The sequence below is a fragment of the Neophocaena asiaeorientalis genome, unplaced genomic scaffold (genome assembly GCF_003031525.2).
Source record: "Neophocaena asiaeorientalis asiaeorientalis breed wild unplaced genomic scaffold, Neophocaena_asiaeorientalis_V1.1 scaffold79, whole genome shotgun sequence".
In the NCBI taxonomy this organism is placed as follows: Eukaryota; Metazoa; Chordata; class Mammalia; order Artiodactyla; family Phocoenidae; genus Neophocaena; species Neophocaena asiaeorientalis.
In genome coordinates, this window is record NW_020175402.1 from 8,764,584 (window position 1) to 8,786,004 (window position 21,421).

General features: G+C 49.4%; 1 protein-coding gene across 2 annotated transcripts; it reads right to left on the reverse strand.

Annotated features, from left to right (window-relative positions):
* Window positions 1-68: 68 nt before the first annotated feature.
* On the reverse strand, window positions 69-17,121 carry PEF1 (penta-EF-hand domain containing 1). 2 transcript variants are annotated; one of them, XM_024766896.1, is made up of 5 exons: window positions 16,996-17,121; window positions 7,942-8,260; window positions 3,354-3,509; window positions 2,730-2,873; window positions 69-1,096 (listed from the first exon to the last, which is right to left on the reverse strand). In XM_024766896.1, the coding sequence occupies exons 1-5, from the start codon at window positions 17,017-17,019 to the stop codon at window positions 867-869; spliced, it is 873 nt and encodes a 290-aa protein (XP_024622664.1). In that variant the 5' UTR covers window positions 17,020-17,121; the 3' UTR covers window positions 69-866. The 2 variants fall into 2 exon arrangements, with proteins under 2 accessions (XP_024622664.1, XP_024622665.1); XM_024766897.1 differs by lacking the exon at window positions 2,730-2,873 and having other exon boundaries at window positions 74-1,096.
* Window positions 17,122-21,421: the final 4,300 nt, after the last annotated feature.

Genomic DNA, 21,421 nt, shown 5'->3' on the forward strand with positions numbered 1-21,421 from the left:
ATTCGTTGAATGAAAGAATAAATGAGTGACTGAATGGATAAGCATATGCACCTGTAACTGGGAAGATGTGGTGTAAAATGCGAAACTCCAGAGTTTTATTCTTGTATTGAAGCTTACAGTTGCACCAAACTTTTGGCCCCAAATGAAAACAACCACAAATAAAAAAAAAAAAAGCATTGGCAGTGGGAGGTAGCAACTTGTCCCCCGGGGACTGAAGCCAAGCAGAGGATGGCAGGCAAGTATGAGGGGTCCAAGCTGCAGAGGGGTAGCCTGGCCAAAGATGCCCAGAGAGCAGACTGCCCAAGGTCCCTGAACAGGCAGCTAGAAGTCAACACACATGGACTTGTGGGGGGTGGAATCCAAGCCACTGGTCCCATGGGCAAATCTCTCACCCTGGTCAGATTCCATTTTGGAGAAACTGGGTTCATCTGACAAGACAGCGTGGGTGAGGGAACGCAGGTGCTAATCGTTAAGAGGTTGATGAACACTTACCGCTGGCATCAGGGCATAGAAGGAAAAGCTAGAGTCTGGAGTCAGCTGACTGGACACTAACTCCATTGCAATGACCAGCATCTCTGGCACCTGGCGCACGGCTGTGCCATTTAAATACTCAAGGATGTAAAAGGACATTCAATTTCCAGTCCTCTCCTAGGTCAGGCCCCTACCTGTGTGGTCTCAGCCCAGGTCCCCACTACCTGGTGGCTATGACACAGACTCCCAGCCCTCTTTGGGAACAATGCTGAATCAGGCAGGGGAGAATTCTTTTTCTAGGAAGGGCAGGAAATGAAGAGAGGCCCACATGCTTCTCCCACCCTAGGAGCCAGGAAAAGTCCCTTGGTGCACTCCCCACTTTACAGATGGGCTGGTCATAGCATCCGAGAAGCTGTCATGGTGACGAAGTCCTCGAAGCTGAGCCGAATGTTGCCCTGCACAGCTGTGTCCTTCTCCCGGAAGGCCTCGGTCAGCACCTGCAGCTGGGTGCACACCTGGATGAAGCGATCTAGCTGCATGGCAGGACTGGCAGAGCGCGGGCAGTAGCGGGAGATCAGGAGCTGGGTGAACTGGGGGCTCAGATTGTAGCCCATCTGGGACAGAGCTGGAGAGCAGACACAAAAACCTGCCGTGAGCACCGCCATCAACCAGCTCCACGGAGTACAGCAGTTCAGGAACTTCAAGGGGACTGGCACCAAAGCAGAAACAGGACAGATGTCCCGAGGGGCTGTCCAAAACGGCAGAAGCACAACAGGGGCTCTGGATGCTCCCCTGAGCTGGAAGGCCCCCATCCCTCTTTCTCAAAGTCTCTGTTGTCTGTTCAGTTAGGGGCCTGCAGGGTCCCAGAATGACACCAGTCTGTCCACGCTCATCTCTGACTCGTCTCTATTACAGACAGGAGCCTGAGCCCCCTCGGGTCACCCTGCCCCGAGCAGACACACATGAGAGGTGGCTTATTAACCCTTGCTAATCCTCTGTCTTATCACCTCTAAAACTGGGATAATACTTACCTTGTAGGTTCTAGTAAGGATTAAAGTAGGTGATCGTGCAATGGATTTGGCCTGGCACATAATAAGCACCCAGTAAGTGTTATTTGCTACAAGTTATAAAATCATCACCATCTCCCCAGGCGAGGCTGCTGGGCAGTTCCAAGCTCACAGCCTCCACGCTGCTCCTCCTGTCCCTCCACCTGGGATGCTTCCTTCTTCCTCTCTGTATAATCTACCAGCTCAGGCTAAAGTCTCAGCTCCCCTTTTGCTATGTGGCCCTTGGGCAAGTCACCTAGACTAAGCCTCAGTTTTCTCACCTGTAAAAGGGTAATAATAAGAGATCCTTCATCTAAGGGTGGGGAATAAGAAGCAGTACCTATCACATGCAGAGAAAGAATGATGTAATATATGAAAAAAGCTTATTACAGTACCTGGCCCATAGCAAGCATTCAATAAATATTAGCTTTCCTGTGATAATATCACCCTTACAAATATCCATCACCGGACCATTACCTGACAACAGAGTAGGTGCTCAGAACAGGTCACCTCCTTTCCCTTCCACCAGGGAGCTCCCCTTCCCCCTGCTCCCGCCCCCAGGCTCCTTAGTCTGATTGAAATCCATGGCCAGGGCGAGGGGCTGGGTTCTGTGGGGAGCCCTTTCTCCCTCTCAGGTGGCAAAGCTCCCCGTCCAGTTCTCATCCCCACACTAACCAACCATCCTCTGGAGTCAGAATTGGAACCAGACCTGGAGCTGTGGCCTCAGGTCATCTTACCCAACTGCAACTTTTAGAGTGGTCTGGGTCCCAAAGCTGGGAATGAAATTGCCTTCTAGTAGGGCTAGCAACAGAAGCCACCTTTCTGAGCCCCTCTACAGGGCTCTTTCCGTTCTGCATGCTAGAAACTAGAGAGGAAAGAGCCACACGAGCCACATGTACCAGTCTCAAAGTGCCCTCGGCTGCTGACTTTCCATCCCCAAGGCTCCCTGACAGCTGCGCCTGTCTCACCTAGTGCTGCCAGGAATCCCATCGCCAGAGAGTCCAGCCCCGATCGTTTCCCTGCCCTGGACTGGGCTCACGGCCCAGCCAGGTCACAGAAGGGGTGGGGAGAGGGCCTGTGCTGAGGGCAGCGTTTTGCAGTGCAGTTGGACACGTGGTAGCCAGAGGCTAGAGAGAACCCCTTGCTCTGTCTTAGGGGGTAAAGAGAAACATCCAGCTGTGCCTGTGCACTGAGTCCCTGCCAGGCCCTCACCTTGCTGCAGCTCTGTGTAGCTAATGGAGCCCGAGCAGTCCCGGTCATATTGCTGGAAGAGGTTCTTCCACTGCTGGATGCACTTCCACAGGGCTGAGAAACCGTAGACATCAATGTGGCCTGACTTGGTCTTGTCAAACATGTCTTGGGTGGGGGAGGGAAAGAAGGCTTCAAGACTAAGGGCCAAGGGTCCTCAGATACCACTGAGGCTCCCTTCTCCCCAGGCTGGAGTAGGACACTCCACAGAACCACAGGCCTGAGGCCCAGATGCCGGTACCCAAGATGCACCCTCATCAAGTACTATACCAGCCTCCACCCCTGACAGAACTGCATCTTCTCCGCAGGCTTGGCAGCTGACCCCCTCCCTGCCATCTCCCACCAGGACAGGGAGTCCCATTCTGCAGAATGAGACACTGAGCTGGCCTATGATTCAGCAAGGTCTAGAACTTGACAAAAGATCTAAGGAAAAGAGCTCTCTAAGGGATCTCACCTTGAACCCAGTTTCCTGTGAGAAATCCTCCCTGGCCAAAAGATTTCTCCTCAGAATGGCCTCCCACCCACCTACCGTCAGACAGGAGGCGGCTCTGCCCCAGCCGGAGCCCAGGAGGAAGGGCTAGGACTCACTCATCATCATGAGGCAGGTCTCGTCGTTGAACGAGGACCAGTTGGAGTTGACCAGGGCCTGCTTCAGCTCCTTGATGGAGATATAGCCACTGTGATCGGAGTCCACTGACTGGAACCAGGAGTAAGCCTCAGGATCCACATTGGGAGGGGTGCCACCTGCAGGAAGGGGTGCCAACCAGGGGAGTCAGACGCAGGCCTCAAGACCAATCCACAGAAATGCTGGGAAGGGTCAGCCTCAGTGCCCCCCAGCTACCTCAAAAGTCTCACAAATCTGCCTACCCACTCCCTGTCTTCCATCAAGACAACATCCTTACTCTAATGGAAGAGGACCTTCTGTGTAAACTCACGAGTATTTGCGGTTGATTTCTACTCCACAAATCCTTCAGGTTTTTCCTACAGTGCTCCAGCCACTTCTCTAGTTGATTTTAAGTTTCTAAGGAACAGGGACTTGTCCGGCAGATTAAGAATTCTCTGAAAAGGGGGATCATCTCTTCCCCAAAAATGTTTGCTGAGCACCTAACATGCATAGCCCAGAGACAAGCATCTTGAGAGTCAGGCAGCAGGGAGCTCTCTGGGGTGGGAACCAGGTCTGGTCCATCTCTGGCACCAGGAGAGCTGGTATATTCTATCAAGAGCTACCAGAATGTGGGTGGCCACAGAGCTCCATGTCTCTTCCCTCCCCATCACCTCCGATGCCTGTCCCCATCTCCAAACCTCCCTGCAGACATCTTTGACACGTCCTCACCCCACACACCCAAAGAGCTGCCTAGAGCTGCCAGTTCCATACACAGGTAACAACTCCTCCCTGTTCCTACCGCACCTGTCCTGATTCAGACACCTCTCACCTGACTGTGGAACAAACCCAAAATCCTAACCAAATCCTCATGACAGCAACTCTCCACCACTTAGTACTTGTTGCCGAGTAATCTTTGTAAAATTCCACTCTGTTCTCACCAATTTCCCCCCACCTCAACTCAAAACTCTTCAAAGGCTCCCCACTGTCTACAAAATAAAGTCCAGCATCCCTAAAACAGCATTCCAGTTTCCCCACAATGTGGTCTACCCCCATCTACCTGTCACTCTATCCCCACTCTGTCCCCCTCTGCCTCTGTTCCAGCCTAGATGCAGTAAGTAAGGCACTTGGTCCTACCCAGACCTTCACAGCTCCCTATGAAGCCTTTACTCACCTCACCAGGTTCTCTGTCTCATACCCTCTTCTCCCTCATCTCTTTGCATCCATTTCCCACCCACCCTTCAAAACCCAAATAAAATGCTGCTCCTTCTATAAAGCCTTTCCTCTTCTTCCATCCCTGGACAGGCCTCCTTCCTCTCTCCTTTGTACTCCTCTCTATGGCCCTGATCATTCCACTGTGTACATGTTTTTTCCTACTCTTTCCAGGTTACACTTGGAGCAACTTGTGAGCAAGATCCCAGCCTAACTCATCTCTGAATCCCCAGGGGCTAGCACAGAGCCGGACACAGAAAGGGGAGGTGCTCAATTCATGCTAGAATTGGCCTCCTGGTTCAAGTCCCAACTCTCCCACGTGCAGCCTTGGTTAAGTTATTGAAGGTCTCTGTGTTTCAGTTTTTTTATCTGTGAAATGACAAGCACAACAGCATCTACTTCATAAGGTTATTATAAAGATATAATTAATAAATGAAAACCCTTAGATCAACACCTGGCACCATCCAAGCACTATATACCTGCTGATTATTAGCATTGCTGTCATGGTTCAAACGGCTTTGTGTGTCTGGGAGCTTTGTGTGTACGTCAGATGGAAGAAAGGATCATTCATTTGGAAAGACATGCAGGGTGGGCTAGGGGTGAGGGGAGAAGGTGGCAGATGAAAGCAGAGAAGCACAGAAGACTGTCTTGGGAAAAAGCCAGAGTTACACAGTATTGGTAAACCTGCTGAGTTGACTGAGGGCTCCTTCACACATGTAAGTATCAGAGACAGCACAGAAACCACTGTCCAGTCCCCAAAGTAAGGCCAGAAGGATAAAGGTTTGCCTGACTGAGGGACTAGTCTGACCTCCTCGGATAGGAAATCCAGACAGGCCCCACCCTCTTTCCTAAAACAGCTGCTGTGCCATGGCGCAGAGGAGGTCACAGCCACAGGCAGGAGAGTCTCTGTAATATGTGGTCTGTGCAGTCAGCATAGAACAGCTCAGGCTCTGGAAGCAAAGAGAGCAAAGATCCTTACTAGCCTGTGTGGTTTAGAGGAATTGTTTCATTCTCTGAGTACTGATTCCCCCATTTCTAAAATGGACCTACTTTCCAGGGTTGCTGTGATGATTAAATGAGATAACAGCAAAATAAGTTTTCACAGAGGGCCTGGAATGTATGCAGTCACATTTTCGCGGAGGAAGGCCTATTTAAACTGGGTCTGAAAGGATGATTAAGAGTTACGATGGGGAAAAGAAAAAGCATGTGGCGAAGGCACAGAGCGTGTTCAGAGTACTCCAAGGGGTCTGGGGTTGATGGAAGAGAGGGTCTGGAAAGACCCGTTGGGAATCGAGTGCCCTTAGGATCTTCCCTGTGGGCAATGAGGCACCTTTAAGGGTCAAACCTCTCTTGCAGAGCATGGTGTTCAACATTTAGACCCTGTATTCAGCGGGGTTAAGTTAGTGGGGCCTCCAGGTGACTCCACTGCAGGTGATATACGGATCATACTTTAAGAAGCACTGCTCCAGGGACTTCCCTGGTGGTCCAGTGGCTAAGACTCCACGCTCCCAATGCAAGGGGCCTGGGTTTGATCCCTGGTCAGGGAACTAGATCCCACACACGTCACAATTGAAAAAACAGATCCTGCACGCTGCGACGAAGATACCCTGTGCTGCGACTAAGACCCAGCGCAGCCAAATAAATAAATATTAAAAAAGAAAGAAAAAAGAAGCACTGCTCCAGGGGCTCACGGGCGGCACTGGAGAGGAGAGAGGAAGCTGCAGAGGGTGAGCAGTTAAGAGACTGAAGCACATTTCTCCTCTCCTCTGCAGCCCCATTATCTCTGGCCTCAGGCCCTGGAGGGATAAGCCTCACAGCCAGGGGTTTCTTTCCCTGCAGTGACCTCATGTAGGCTCAGAAACAAAATTTTAAAAGGAGGAGGAAATCTACCAGGAAGCTTCTGAGCTGAAAGCAAACAGCCAGCAGCCCCAGCTCTGATAAGATAAATGCCACTGGCTCACAGTGTTTAGAACCCCCAAGGTCTGAGCCTCTTCCTCGGTCACCTGCTGGGTATGTATGCTAAGATGCTACAGCTTCCCAGCAGTACCATTCCCTGGAGGCCCTTCAGGTGCACCAGAATGGTTCCAGGCTGCCTCGCTGCTGGTGTGGTCTCCTGGGAACAAGCACTGCGAAGAGGCTGACTGAATGAGCCTGGGAGGACACAGGGGTCTGGGATCTCACCTTCCCCAACCCCCTGTCTGAAATCATTCAGAAATCTTCACTGAGCTTGAAGTCCCACCTAAGATTCTCTGCCTCCACTGAGTTGCCAAGCCCCCTCCCCAGCCCCCATTTGTCCAGTACCTCAGCTTTACAATCTCTGCTCTTTATCCTTCCCCTATCTCATCCCATCACTCTCCTGCCTGCCTCGGCATCTTTCAGTGGTACGGCCCTTGCCATATCTGCTATCACATTAAATGCCACATACCTCGTTGCTGAGAATGCTCCAGAATGAGTCCTCTCACAGAACACTGTTTACTAAGCCCCTCCCATTTGCCATACCCTGTGCCCAGTGTTTACCTGCAACTTCTCATTTAATCTTTATTAACAAACTTGTGAGGTAGTGACATTTACACATTTTACAGATGTGGACACTGAGGCTTAACGAGATGACGTCATTTGGTCAGGTCAGTAAGTGATCTGATCTCAAGAGCCCAAGCTTTCAACAACTATGCTATCTTACCTTTCTACATATAGCAGTCAGTCTCTCTTACACAGAAATGGGGTTTCTCCCCACGGTAGACTGTAGTATTATCTCCAATCATTTGCTAATCCACTCCCTCCCCTGCTTCCCTGCAAGAGCATGGTACATCCTCTCCACTGCCTGGCGGCCTGCAGAGCCCCTCCAGTGAGAGGAGTATCCATTCCCATCCTATTGATGTCAGGCTTGACCAGAGGATGTGGTTTGACCAATAAACATGAGTGGAAGAGATATAAACTACTTAAAAGCAGAAGCTTTAGGGGGCATCGTGCATTCCTGCTAGCTCTCTTACTCTTTTTGTCTGCCACAAAAACAGTATATCCCAAATAGGGGCTGCTCCTCCAGCCTGGATCCTGGAAAGAAAAGACACGTGGAGCAGAACCTCAGCAGCCAAGCCTGCAGCTGCCGACATGGAACCAAGAGTAAATAAGTGTGAGCAAGGAACAGAAATAAACATTTGCCACTGTAAGCCAGAGATTTAGGAGTTGTTACCACAGCAAAGCTAACTAACAGACTTCTCATTCTGCTAATGCAAGCTAAGCTAGAGACAAGATGCTAAGGTGCCGGAGACCAGGCTGCCTACACATCCACAAGGAGGGCAAGGAAGGGCCCTGGATAACTCAGAACAAGGTCAGAGGCACTTGGAGTCCAAGATCCCTACTTACCTGGAGGAGGTGTTCCCTGTCCATAAGGCCCGGGATGCTGGGCACCATAGGAATTTGGAGGTGGTGGTCCATAGGGGCCCCCTGGGGCCGCGCCACCATACGGTCCTCCTGGAGTTCCAGAAGGGAGCCCCCCAGGGTTGGGGTGTGCATAGGGCCCTCCACCAGCTGGTGGTCCGTAAGGCCCTCCAGGGGCAGGACCTCCTCCATATCCGCCACCAGGGGGTACCCCGCTAGCATACTGCCCTCCAGCATGGGGGAGTCCGGGGTAGTAGCTACCCGGAGGGGCTCCGGGTGCTTGTCCTCCAGCTCCTGGGCAGCCCTGCAAGAAGAGCAAGATATCAGTCAGAATGACAGGGCCAGAAACTAGCCACAGTATGGAACTTTACAGTTATAAGGCACTGCCACTGCCTTTCTTTCAACTGATCCTATGGGCTGAACTGGACTGGAATCATGACCCCACTGCTCAGATGGGGAACCTAAGGCTTCTGGAGGAGATACAACTTACCCAAGGTCACACTGCCACTGACCTGCAGAGGTAGGGCTAGAACCCTGCCCTCCTGGCTGCCCTTCCCTGCACACCAAGGGGCTCCACAAGGGCTGGTATCATGTCTGGTTTGCCACTTTATCCCTTTATCCCCAGCCCCCAGTGCAGAACAGATGCTCAATAAATACTTATTGTATGAATGAGCGGGCAAATTAATCAAACTGAATTCCAAATCCACACCCTGTGGTACCCCCATCTCTATCCGCAGAATTCACAGTGCAAATGTGATCTCCAGCCCATGCCCCTGACCCTCTTCAGTCACAAATGATGTATCTATAGCACGGATTCATCCACAGCATGTCTTCCTTACCCTACTCTAGCTCATGATGCAAAACCATTTCCCCAGCCTCATTCATGGCTCTGTGAGACAGGCAGGCAACACCCTACTCCTAAGGCAATACAGGCCCATGGTTAAGAGTGAAAAAGACCAGTTCAAGCTTGCGGTCTGCCACTTACTAACTGGTCTAATGACTTACCCTCTCTAAGCCTAAATATCCTTGGCTCTAAGAGTGCCTGCCTACCTCCAGGTTAGTATGTGAATGAAATGATGCCGGTCACGTAAAGGGCTCTGACACAGGCCCTCGCACAAAGTAAGCACTCAATACACAGTAACTATTAATAGTAGGACTCTTCTATGGAGGAGAAAACTCAAGTCCAGAAAAATCACACAACAACCGTGTGGAGGGGCTGGGGCCAGAATCCAGGTCTCCTGGCTGCTAAGCCCAGGCCATGTAAACAGTAGAGCATACATGGGAGCACTCCTCCCTCTCTTGTCCCTGTCCCCACGCCACTAGCCAGGGATCCCTGAGGCTCAGAGTGTTCGGCTCCATCTCCCTAAATGGCCTAGTGGACCACAGCCTCAACACATCTGCAGTGAGCTCAAGGGCACAGAGAGCAACTGCGCCCGGCTCCGAGCATTGTGAGGATGGTACCATCTGGACACGTTTTAGATCAACCTGTAAGGCACACCAGTGGCCTAGGCAGTACGAGCCTGGATTTCCTCTTTTAATTGCGTTTGATAGCTTCCAGGACAGTTACCCTCAAGGCTAAGGCCAAAGTCACACTTCATCTCAAGAGAGTCTGCTTGCTCGGGGAGGAGAGGCTTCTTGAGGGAGGGCAGGAAGCACGTCCTTCCACCTTCCCCACTCAGCATCGTGGACGCTCTTATGCCCTGGAAGCTGCCACAGCTCGTAGCAAGACTCCTTCACAGATAATGAAGTCACAGGCAAATCTCAATTCAAAACTCTTCTCTCATCAGCTGAGCTCATGACCATGGGTCAGTGGCCTGTTTCCTCACAAGTAAAATATAATAATCCCTTCCTCACTGAATTGTTCTGTAGATTACAAGAAATGTATACAGCAGAATTTTGTTAGTTAAATTTTTAGCTAAAGAACCCCATCCGCCCCCCCCTTTTTTTTTTTTTGGCCACGCGGCTTGCAGGATGTTAGTTCCCCAACCAGGGACTGAACCCGGGCTATGGCAGTGAAAGCGCCGAATCCTAACCACTGGACCACCAGGGAACTCCCTAAAGAACCTTTTGATGAATAAAAATATTTAAAAACTGGCAAGAGGGCTTCCCTGGTGGCGCAGTGGTTGAGAGTCCGCCTGCCGATGCGGGGGACGCGGGTTCGTGCCCCGGTCCAGGAGGAGCCCACGTGCCGCGGAGCGGCTGGGCCCGTGAGCCATGGCCGCTGGGCCTGCGCGTCCGGAGCCTGTGCTCCGCAACAGGAGAGGCCACGACAGTGAGAGGCCCGCATACCGCAAAAAAAAAAAAACTGGCAAGAGAAAGTTGCTCTGGTTGGAGGTGGGGGTCCCAGAGCCCTGACCACATAGGCCCCTCCCTTGCTAGGCTGTGAGTGAGCCCTGCAGAAACCCCCCAGTGATTCAAAAGGCAGTCTGAAAACCATTAATACAAGAAACAGTTCTTACAACAGCATCCAGCATAAATCGTAGCTCTACTGTTATATTAATTATTATTATTGCTATCAGCAAAGCCCTGGGCCAGGTAAACTCTTGGGGCGGGGGGTGTGTATAAAGGAGAGTGAAATGTTCAAAGGAGCTCAGTTAATAGGAGAGACACTGAAACACACTCTGTAACATTTAACAAAACAGCATAAGGAAACAGGTGTTTAAAATGGACACATAAGCCATGTGCCATGGGACCACAAAGGAGAGTGAAATCGGGGAGGGTTTCCAGGAGAAAGCAGCACTTGGATTAGAACTTAAAGACTCCCAAGGGAGCTGGAGAGGTGTGATGGGAGAGGTGCCCAGAAGACCTCTTCAACCTAACCCCTTCAGTTTACAGACGGGAAACTAAGGCCAGCTGAGGGGAAGAGACTGGCTTAAGAAACACTGTGAGCTGAAGGCAAAGGCAGATCACTCCCCGTCCATATCCCAGTCCATTGACTCCCACCATCTCCTGCCACGGTGCTCTTTCCTTAAGCGATAGGGCACAGGATTCCAGTGTAGGCTAGAAAAGGGGATGGGGACTCTGCAGAGTCTGGGCACACCCGAAGAACAGGCTGGACACCAAGCCAGGAAGTTGCTGCTCCACAAGAAGTCATGTGAGCAAAGCCATCAACTGTTCCTGGCTTACGACACCTGAGGCACAGCCCTTCCCCCAGGAAACAACCCCACGACAACCAAGCTAGTGCTGCCGGCCGGTCTTCTGACCTTGGTCCTATCACAATCCAGGGGTCTGGTGCAGCCTGGCCGCAACTAAACCCTTTCCTTTCTGCCCTGCATTAAAGCCCTTACGTGTACAGTTTACAAAGCACTTTCACATACATACAAATGCTACTGGCAAAATTCTGCCAACAATCCTCCAACAGAAAAAAGGAAGGTATTAGTAGGCCTATTTTCAGATGAAGAAACTGAGGTGTACAACTGTGAAAAGACTTCATCCATTCAGCAAGCATTTACAGAGCAACAATGTTGTGTTAGGCTCTGTGCTAGGCCTGGGGCACGAAGCTAAACAGGGCCTGGCCTTGAGGAGCCCCAGATAATTATGATACAATCTGATCAGTGTCATCAGAAAAATCTACTTAAATGCTATTAAGAAGGCATGGGCAGAGGAATTGTTTCTGTTTGTCAAATGATAAATGAGCAATCAAATTAACACATGTAGGCAGTGGGTCAAGGAAGGCTTCCTGGAAGAGGCAGGAATAATACTGGAACTGGCACTGAAGGATACACAGGCATTCTCCAAAAGGAAGGCAGTAAAGGACATTCCAGACGGAAGAAAGAAAGACAAACACACAGACCTATGAGTGAGCATGGAGTAGTCAGGGAGTGGGCTAAAAAGCAGGGGGCTGGGGCAAGAACGCAGAGTGAACTCAGAAAGGCAAGCTCTTTACATGCTCCTTGTCTTATCACCTGTCCTGCTGCATTTCAGTTAGCTGGTGCATCTTAGAGCAGTTTCTCTCTGTCACACAGCAGTGAGCTCCCCAGGGGCAGACAGTGGGCCTCATTCATCACGGTAGCCCAGGGTCCAGCACAGAGCCTGGCACCGGCAAGCCGCCATAAAAATGTGAACAAATGAATACCACTCAAAAGATCTGGAGCTTTATGCCGGAGGAAACAGAGCGCTACAGAAGGGTTTCCAACAGGGAAGAAACGTGATCGGGCCTTGTTTAGAGAACTAAGCAGCATTGGGTGTGAAGGATGAACTGGTGGGGGAGGCGGCAGCCCAGGTGCTGGACAGGCAGGGCTTGAACCAGACAGCAGACTCAGAGAGAACGGGATGGATTCTGAAGCTTTTTCAGAGATAGACTAGACATGACTTGGCAACTAATTAGGTTAGAGAAGCGATGGAGGGGGCAGTGAAGAAAGGGAAGTGTTTAGAATGACTCAGGTTTCTAGCTTGCACCAGAGGACGAAGAAAGTAAAACCACAAGAATCCAGGCTGGGGAAGAGGGTTCCCAGGGACACTGAGCTGTTAGTAAATGAACCAGAAATGAAAACCAGAGTCCCTGATTCCATGTTCTTTTATACTACTCCATGCCATTTGCCAACCCTCTGAAGAGTTTTTCCAAGAGCATTTCATCCTGATAAACACAAGATTGTCAAAAAAAAAAAAAAAAAAGACAGGAAGAGTTCAGCAATCATGGTTTCCAAAACATTACAGAAAACTAACCCTAGGTCTTTACTGATTGCAAATAAACTACATTTGATAAATTTGGGTGGGGGGAAGGGGCAATTAACATTTTATTAAGGCTCTCACTGATCCTCAGTCCTATGAGGTAAGTGCTATGATCCCCATTTTACAGATGAGAAAATTAAGGTGCAGAGTTTAATCATGTGCCTGTGATGACGCAGCTAGAACTGGTAAGCTTCAAAACAGGGTCTGCATGACTCCACCACTCTACCCTCTTCTGGGTGTTCACCAATAAATGAGTGAGTGTCTACCACGTGCTAGTGCCAGAGACTGTCCTAAATATATGTGTCAGATATGACGCATTTCTACAGTGGAAGGGGTTGAAGGGGAAAGGGTTGGATTAGGTAATCTTTCAGAGGCTTCAAGCCCAGAAATTAGGGAGACTCAGAAGAATCTTATTCTGTTTTCACCCCCGCACCTAGACCCAATTCGAGAGCCACAGTATTGTAAGAGACCCCAAAGACCTCCCAGTTCAACCTCTCAGTCGATGATGGAATCTCTGCAGCACCATCTGGAATCTGTTTACATTCCCGCAAGTGGTGGGGAGTTCACCCCCTCCCAAATAACCCACTCAGAAAGTCTTACGTTTTCTTTTGGCTCTGAGGGCTCATTCTTCTACCCCAAGACCCTTGTGAAGCCCAGTGGTGTCAAAGTTTGGTCCATGCTGAGTACTGAGGGGAAACACAAGCCTGTGCTCTGGAGCTAGCCCCCAACCCGCTGGAGGAGGTTAGAGCCCATTCTAAGGGGTTAAACAATCACAAGACTACAGAAGGAGTGGTTTGGGCATTCACCAGCAGAACCTCTTAACATATTTAAAGGCCAGAAATCTGCAGCCAATAAACAGCGAGCCAAGAACTGTCCCAAGACTTCAATTACCACCTCTGTGCTGACACTCCAAAATCTTTCTCTCCAGCTTCATCTCTCATGAGCTGCAGACCTCATATCCAACAACCTCCTGGACTTTCCGTCCAAATCTATTCCTCCTTCTGTGTTCCCACTGCAGTGAAGGGAAACCCTGATGCCCTCCTGGACACCTCCTCTTTCCTTTCCTCCGTCACCTCAATTAGGCACCAAGTTTTCTCACTTCCACCTCCCAGCTCCATGTTCACCAGGTCACTGTTCTCTCACCTAGATTACTTCAACAGCTTTGAAACTGGTCTCCCTGCCTTGTCTCTCCTGCTTCAACACCCCCTGACAGTGCCCCACGGTCACAGCTCAAAGCACGAATGGGAGAAAACTCTTCAGGAGCTCCCCAACAACTCTCAGGATGAAGTCCACACTCCTCAAAAAGGCACATAATGCCCTTTAGGATCTGGTCCTTGCTTGCCTTTCTGGTCTTGTTACCCTTTCCCTCCCTCCTCTTCACTACAACTAGACTGATCTCCTTAAATTCTTCCAAAATACTGGGCTCTCTTACTTGCTTCCTGGCCTTTGTAAATACTATTCCCTCCACTGGAATACCATGCCTTTCTTCACCCAGCTAACTCCTACTGGAGATTCGGTTTTTGGCTTAAAAGTCACCTCCTTTAACAAGACTTCCTTCCCTCAAGACTAAGTTAGGGGTCCCTCCTGTGCTAGCCTGACACTTACTCCCATTTAATACTCATCGCACAGATTCTACAATTTACGTGTCTGTATCACTCTTCCCCTTGGAGTATTTACTATATGCCAAAACACCATACCAAGCACTTTATGTGGATTATTTCATTTAATCTTTGCAGTAACCCTTGAGGTAGGTACTCTTATCACCCCATTTTTAAAAAGGGGGAAACCGAGCCTCAGACTTCTGCAAGAAATTTCTGCAAGGAAATGGCAGAGCAAGGATTTGAAGCCAAATCTCGCTGGCCTCAGAGACCAAGCTCTTAAGCACTGAAATCCATCAGGCTGGCTCCCCCACAGGACCAAAGGGTACTTGAGTTTTACTCCTCCAACACCCAGTCCATGCTTGAGGACCCTGGGGCAGGATGCAGCAGAAAATTACAGGAGTTTTGACTCCTAACAAGAGGCTAGAATCCTCCAGGGCTATGTACTGGGTGGAGGGGAGGCAGCACTGACTAAGCCTTTGGATGCTTTCAGACAACCCACTTCCTTTCTTGGAACACTGTGGACCAGGAGCTGGATAGGAGGAACGAAGAAGGTATGATGGGAGACAAGCATTTCTTCCTCTACTAGAGACACATTCCTCTCTGTGCTCCTTTTCAATATTTCACTGAGCATAACCCCAGGCAGCACGGCATGATAACAGTGACCCCAGCAGCAAGAGCTATGCCACCACGCTCTAGCACACACTAGGTATCAGCAATGCGCCAAGCTCCCTACAGGCTTTATCATATTTCATCCTCTTTTCAGCCCTATGAAGTACTAGTCCTCCCTCTTTACAAGTGAAGAAACCGAGGCTCAGAGCCCTTAGATGATTTGTCCAAAGGTGTATAACTATTAAATAGAATTAGGATTCTAGCCCAGTTCTGTCTAACCTGGAAGTTGAGGCTCTTAATTTCCAAGTCACTGCTTCTAGGATGCATACAAATTGTCTCCAAAAGCTTATTAAAATGTAGATGCTTGGGCCTTTCCTGGGTACAGAACAGGTCTGAGGTGGAACCCCAAAATGTGCTTTTTTAACAAGCTCCTAGGTGATTCTGATGTAGACCATCCACTGAGAAACAATGTACTATGGCAGTGTTCTCCCAAACTGTGTTCCTCAAGAATACCAGTGTCACCCACATATGACCAGACTTATGTCATATAAGTGGGGTGGGGCGTTCCATAGTTAAGTAAGTTTAAGAAACACTTCATATTCTATCCCTCTCTGGCAAATTTTGCCTCTCTGGCAAATTTACAATGTCTATTAACAAATTAAGAATTCTGAGATGGCCTGTGGTTAACAGGTTAACAAAACTCATTAAGCTGTATTTAACAGTGTATTTCCCAAACTTATTTAACCACAGAATACTCCTTTATTAACAATACTTATTAACATTCACAAGCCTCAGCAAATGCAACTGAGCTTGGGAAACACTGCTAGGTTATACTTCCTCCTAACCCCAGCCCAGGCTGGCCTCTCTCCTTCCTACCTCTGCTAAGTATGCAATGATAGAAACTCTAAGTTCTAGCATGGGCACTCCCTCACTTGCTATGTGTGACCTTGGGCAAGCCACTTAACCTCTTTGGGCTTATTCCTCGGCTATAAATTGGGGGAATAGTCCCTGCTAGCCTGCTCACAGAACCTTCATGATTGAGATAACGGATGTCCAAATACTGTGTGCAAAAACTGTACAGGGCTGCACTCCCTATGAGGGCTCTTGCCACATCTTCTGATATGTGATTACACTCAGCCCAGCACTTAGCAATATCCCATGTGACCTTGCTTTCCAATTTTTCCTGCATGGGTTTTATCTCCTAAATTAGTGTGATCTTAGGCAACTCAGGAGCCCTCTCTGAGCTAAAACGAAGGGACTCTTCTGAGGGCCCTTCCAGCACTGGCCTTCAAGGAATCTAGTAAAAATCAAAATACTAAAAGGTAACACCTGTCACACTCTTCATAGTACCAAATGCTTTACAAGCGTCACTTCATTACTCTTCATAACAGCTCTATGAAGTAGATCCTATTATTTGGCCCTATTTTACAGAGGAGGAAACTTCAGCTCAGAAAGGGCTCAATGGCTCAAAACTATTTAAGTGATGGAGCCAAGGTGTGAACCTTCCTCTGACTCGCCTTGCTGTGGTGTTCTTGCCTGGATCAAGATGGGCTGGCAAGTGGGGAAAAGGCATTTGCTGACAGCTCCGGGCTCTGCTGCCTAACTGCCTGGTGACTTCAAATAAATTCCATGTCTCCTTGGGTTTCGCTTTCCTGTGTGTGAAATGGAAGTGTTGGACTCAGTCAGTAGTCGAACAAGCTCGTTTGCGCAGCCTGCTAAACCCACAGGTTCTCCTGATTATACAGATGCAGTACGTCAAGGGTGTATTTTTATCAACTCCCCAAAAGACACCGACAGAACCAGTCCTCTAAACGTTCTGTTGGCGTTGATGACCCCGCCTGCGGCCCCAGCGGGATCCTGGGAAAACATGGGGCCCAGGCCAAGCCCAGTCTGACTCTGTGGGGTCCAAGAACCCCAAATCTTCCCGTGCACGACGTCAAAGGGGGCGCGACACGACCTCCCAGACGTGCAGTCCTGCGTGACGTGAGCCAGGCGCGACCGACCATCCCTATTCCCTTCTCTCCTGCGCGAAACCTCGTTGAAGCCAACCTCAGCGTGGGAAAGGCGCGGAGAAGGCGGGGAGAAAGAGAAGCAGGGGATCCCGGGCCTGGACTTGGCGAGGCACCCACTTGGATTCGCCCGCCCCTCACACACTCACCTGCCCGTAGGGGTAGCTGGCCATGGCGACTCTGACGTCTCACGTCGCCGTGGGGCGGGACTTTCCGTCTCAAACCCGCCTCCTCCTGGGCGTGGGGGCGGGACCTATTCTGATTGGATGTCCGCAACTATCAATCCTAGGCGCATGGGTCGACGGAAGTGACGCTATAGGGCGGTGATTTGGTTCCTCCCAGAGACGCCAGAGAAACTAAGGATCCGGAGACGTTCCCAGAAATCTGCTTCGCTGTACTGGCGCACCTGTTCCTCTCTTTCCTGCCCTAGAGTAGGCTCCAGGGCTGGTCGGGCCCAGGTATTTAGGGCGAAGCTTGGGTGGTGTGTTGCAGTGGTGGCCATGTTTTAACCTGGCAAATGGGACGCATGATAGTGGCGTAGTTGCTGTCGTCACTCAAAGTTTCCAGCTGAGGAAGGCCCAGGCGGTTACCGTGACGACGGGGAACAGATGGAGGCCTCCGGGGAAGGCTAGAGGCAAGGGCGAGAAGTTACTGCGTTCTAATGTCAGGCACCACGTGTCAGTTAGCATCTTTGGAGTGGGATCTATGGTGTTTGGACAGGAAAATTCCAAACCGTCAGAATGGGAGGGAAATTAGATCATCTAGGGCCCCTATGGGCCTCATGGGGAAACTGAGGTCCAGAGAAGCAGTGACTTGCCCTAGTTCAGTATGGGTTAGGGGCAGAGTGTAACCTAGAACTGGGGTCAGTGAATGTCCCAGTTCTCATCAGGGAAGTCTTGAGGACTGGTGCCAAAGTAAGTAAAATCCTGGTTACTAAGCGACCTCATAGTCATGTACTTGCCTGTTCATGGTTCAGGCTCTCCACTTGTTTGCATGCTTATTTAATTTGTTAGTTCTTACATGCGGGCGCAGATTGTGTCAGGTTTTGCTTGTCATTATATCTCCAGGACCTGTGTTTTTTTAAAATTAATTAATAGTGTTATGAGGTGCTTTCCATTCTGGCCCATCTAACCATCTCACCAGTGTCACCTACAGATTGGCACTTGCCATCTACCTCTACAAGGATCAAATTAAGAGCTGCTGTAGCTGCTGACCTTCAACACCCCCTGAAAGGAGTTCAGAGTGGAGATCAGGAATGAGGCACTCTGTGCTCTGGGAAAAACTGGCAGAACGGGTTTTCAGATAGATATTTTCAGGAGACGATTTTATGAGCCCAATTCTTCATCTCCTCGTATCTAGAAAAGCAGTAAAAATCCTCCATGGTGACATCTTCCCCTCATGACTAGCAGTAACCTTCTGCAAAAAATATGTGCTTGACTATGTGTACTCCCCCTTCACCAAAATCACATATATACTGATCTTCCCCCCAATCTCTTTGGAGCAGTTTTTCAGATCTATCTGCGATGCTGTCTCCTGGGCTGTGGTCCTCATTTTGCCCCGAATAAAACTTAACTCACAACTCTCAAGTTGTGCATTTTTTTCAGTCAACACCAGGCACTTTCCAAAATCACAGTGCTGATCATGCTGCTTGCCCACGGGAGAGCCTACAATGGCTCCTCTTCATCTACACCTGCAAAATAAGGCCCAGCCTCTGCATTGTCACCCCAGGCCCTTCACAATTTGGCCCAACCTTCACTTTTTCAATCCTGTCTTACAGTCCCTGTCTGTCTGCTGCTCTGTACTCCTGTGTTCAGTTCCACCATTCAGCCCCCTTTCTTTGGAATGGGGATCTTGATTTTGCCACTTGCTAACTCTGTGACCTTGGGCAAGTGATTTAACTTCTGAGTCTCAGTTTCCTCAGCTGTCAGAAACCAATATGTAAAGAGATCTGAAAAAATGAGCTTAAGGCACCTGTTCATGCCCAGACTTATGCTCAAACCACTCCTTTCCCGGAACCAGCAGCCCTCCCAAGTCCAGTCCTTCAAAGGTCAGTTCCAATCCCATCCTGCATCTAGCCGTCCCACATTCCCCGCAGCTCCAGAGTTAGCCACGCTCCCGCCTGCCTCCCAGTGCCCTTGGTACTGTCACTGTGCTATATTCTAGCCTGCCTGTACACGAGTTCTCTTTGATATGTTTCCCAAAACCTGTTCCTCTCCTTCATCTCCAAAAATCCACCCAGCCTCTCAGGCCAGAAACCTAGGATCATTCTTGTGTGGCCTCTGTTTCTCCACATACTCTCCCACTTCCCTGTGCTCTAGTTCAAAAATAGACCCATATCTGCTCTTTTCTCCAGGTTTGCGCTGTCACCCTAGTCCAAGACACCATCATCTGTGGCCTGGATCATGACCATAGCTTCCTGATCCACGTCCCTGCTTTCACTCTTTCCCCCACATTCTATTTTTCACAGGGCAGCCAGAACGATTGTCTTAAATATAAATCAGATAATGTCACTCCTGGACTTAAACTCCTTCAGAGGCTTCCAATAACTCATAAGAACATCTAAACTCATCCTTATGACCTTCATGGCCCTACATAACCAAGACCCTGCCTGCGTCTGCAGCCCCACTTCCTGCCACAGCAGTCCTCAGGTCACTCCACATGCTGGCCTGGTCTCCACCCCTGGAACGTACCAAGCTCATTCCCATCTCTAGATTTTGGATTAGCTCTTCCTTCTGTCTGGAATGCCCTTCCCTTGGCTCTTCACTGGCTAGCTTCTCCTTGCCATCCAGGTCTCAGTTCAAATATCCCCTCCTTGCGTGGGGGAGGGGGACATTCTTTGACACCACAAATACAGTAGCATTGCCCCTACACACACTCTAGTCATCTATGGTATCACTATGTCTCATTCTTTCATAACACTTGTCATTACTGGAATTGTTCTCTTTAAAGTTTACATGTATATCGTAGGATTGTCCTTTTCTTATTCACTCCTCTATCCTCCGTGCCTAGAATAGTGCCTGGCATGCGTTCAATGACTATTATAGTTAGTGGTAGTAGTAGTATCTTGTATTGAGTGCTCACTAGGTGCCAGACATTGTGCTAAGTACAGTGTGTTGTTTCATTTTCACCACAGTCCTTTGACGTAGATACTATTACCCATTTATAATGAGGAGCTGAGGTTGAGAGAGGCTAAGTGACTTCCAACTATCAGAAGGAAATGGAGAAGGCAGGATTTGAAGCCAGGTCCACAACCTTTTAACTACTCAGTACTTAGTAGTTGGTAGGTCTTATCTTCTTTACCTTTGTAAACCAGCATCCCCCCACCCCCGCCCACATAGACAGTTCAAAACACTGGTGGAATCGAACTGCAAAATCTCAGGAAGAAGCCCTGCGGTCTGGGTTGAAGGTCAAGGGAGAGAGAAGAGTGACACCTGGCTTGCAAACTGGAGCAGTGTGAGGCACGCTCATTTTACTCCACAAACATATTAACCTGTTGAGTTCCCACCATTTGCCAGGCTCTGTTCTAGGGGCTGAGGATTAAGCTATGAGAATTTCACGCCCCAGCCCGGGGCTCTGCCCATCACAGGGCCCATACGAGGACATTCTATTGGATGTCTGTGCTATTTGGGGGCAAGGGTATCCAAGTCGTCTCTCAGGCAGTCAGAGACCAGCCAAAGCCAAGTCCAGCGCTGTGCCTCGGAAGACCTGCAGCAGGACCAGTTGTGTTTATTTTGGAGAGGGCTGGGTAAAATGGAGATCAGGATCTTCCAAAGACTGAAAAACAATTAACTCATTTCCAAAACCTCAGCTACCTGAGGCAGACAGAGGTGGGTGGAGAAGTTCCTGTTTTTGTTTCAGCTTTAGCCAAAGGGGGAAACTTGGATTCCAGCCCTTTTTAGAGCACAGAGTACTTTCCTGAGTTCATGGAAGCCCCATGGTTGACCCATTAGAGGTGAGGCATAGCTTGGTAATGGAAGGGCCATCCACTGGAGACTATGGCCACCCCTGGAGACACATCATTCCCTCTAGGCCTCCTGTCTCAGCACCAAGCTCCAGTATTGCTTACTGAGAAGGAATACCAATACCCACTTAATTATTATGGAATTAATTCTCTTTGATTCTGACTAGATCCAGTTCCAAAATTTAAATTCCAGTTGCATGCCTTGGATCAGAGGGTGATTTGTAGCTTTCCACAGAACCAACAGAAAAATGAGAACAGCAGACAATTGGCCACGCTCCCCTAACATTATAGGATCATATGGAGGCTGCATTGATACGTTCTATTCCCATAAACTACTCAGGACAACGACAGAATGATCTAGTCTTACAGGGATCTTAACGGACCACGTGTGAAGAGTCTAAATAGATTCTGTTGAGTTCTGGTGACAGGGAAAAAATATTATGACAGAAAAGAAGACAAATTCCAGAAGGCATCAAATTCAGGGATTTTTCTCTGCAGAATAAACACGCAGCAGCCTTTTCTCCATCTTACAGAGCAGAGGGTTTCTCAAATTAAGAATTCCTTGTTAGGCAAACCTGGCTCGACACAGCCTCACGTAAAACCCTTGCTTCCCA

What these genes read in the sequence shown, in the direction of transcription:
- PEF1 (XM_024766896.1), bottom strand. Translation starts at nt 17,019, where the DNA reads ATGGCCAGCTACCCCTACGGGCAG. An exon ending in CCAGCTACCCCTACGGGCAG is followed by an intron (nt 8,261 to 16,995) that starts GTGAGTGTGTGA and finishes CTCTTCTTGCAG; the next exon opens with GGCTGCCCAGGAGCTGGAGG. An exon ending in ACAGGGAACACCTCCTCCAG is followed by an intron (nt 3,510 to 7,941) that starts GTAAGTAGGGAT and finishes CCCTTCCTGCAG; the next exon opens with GTGGCACCCCTCCCAATGTG.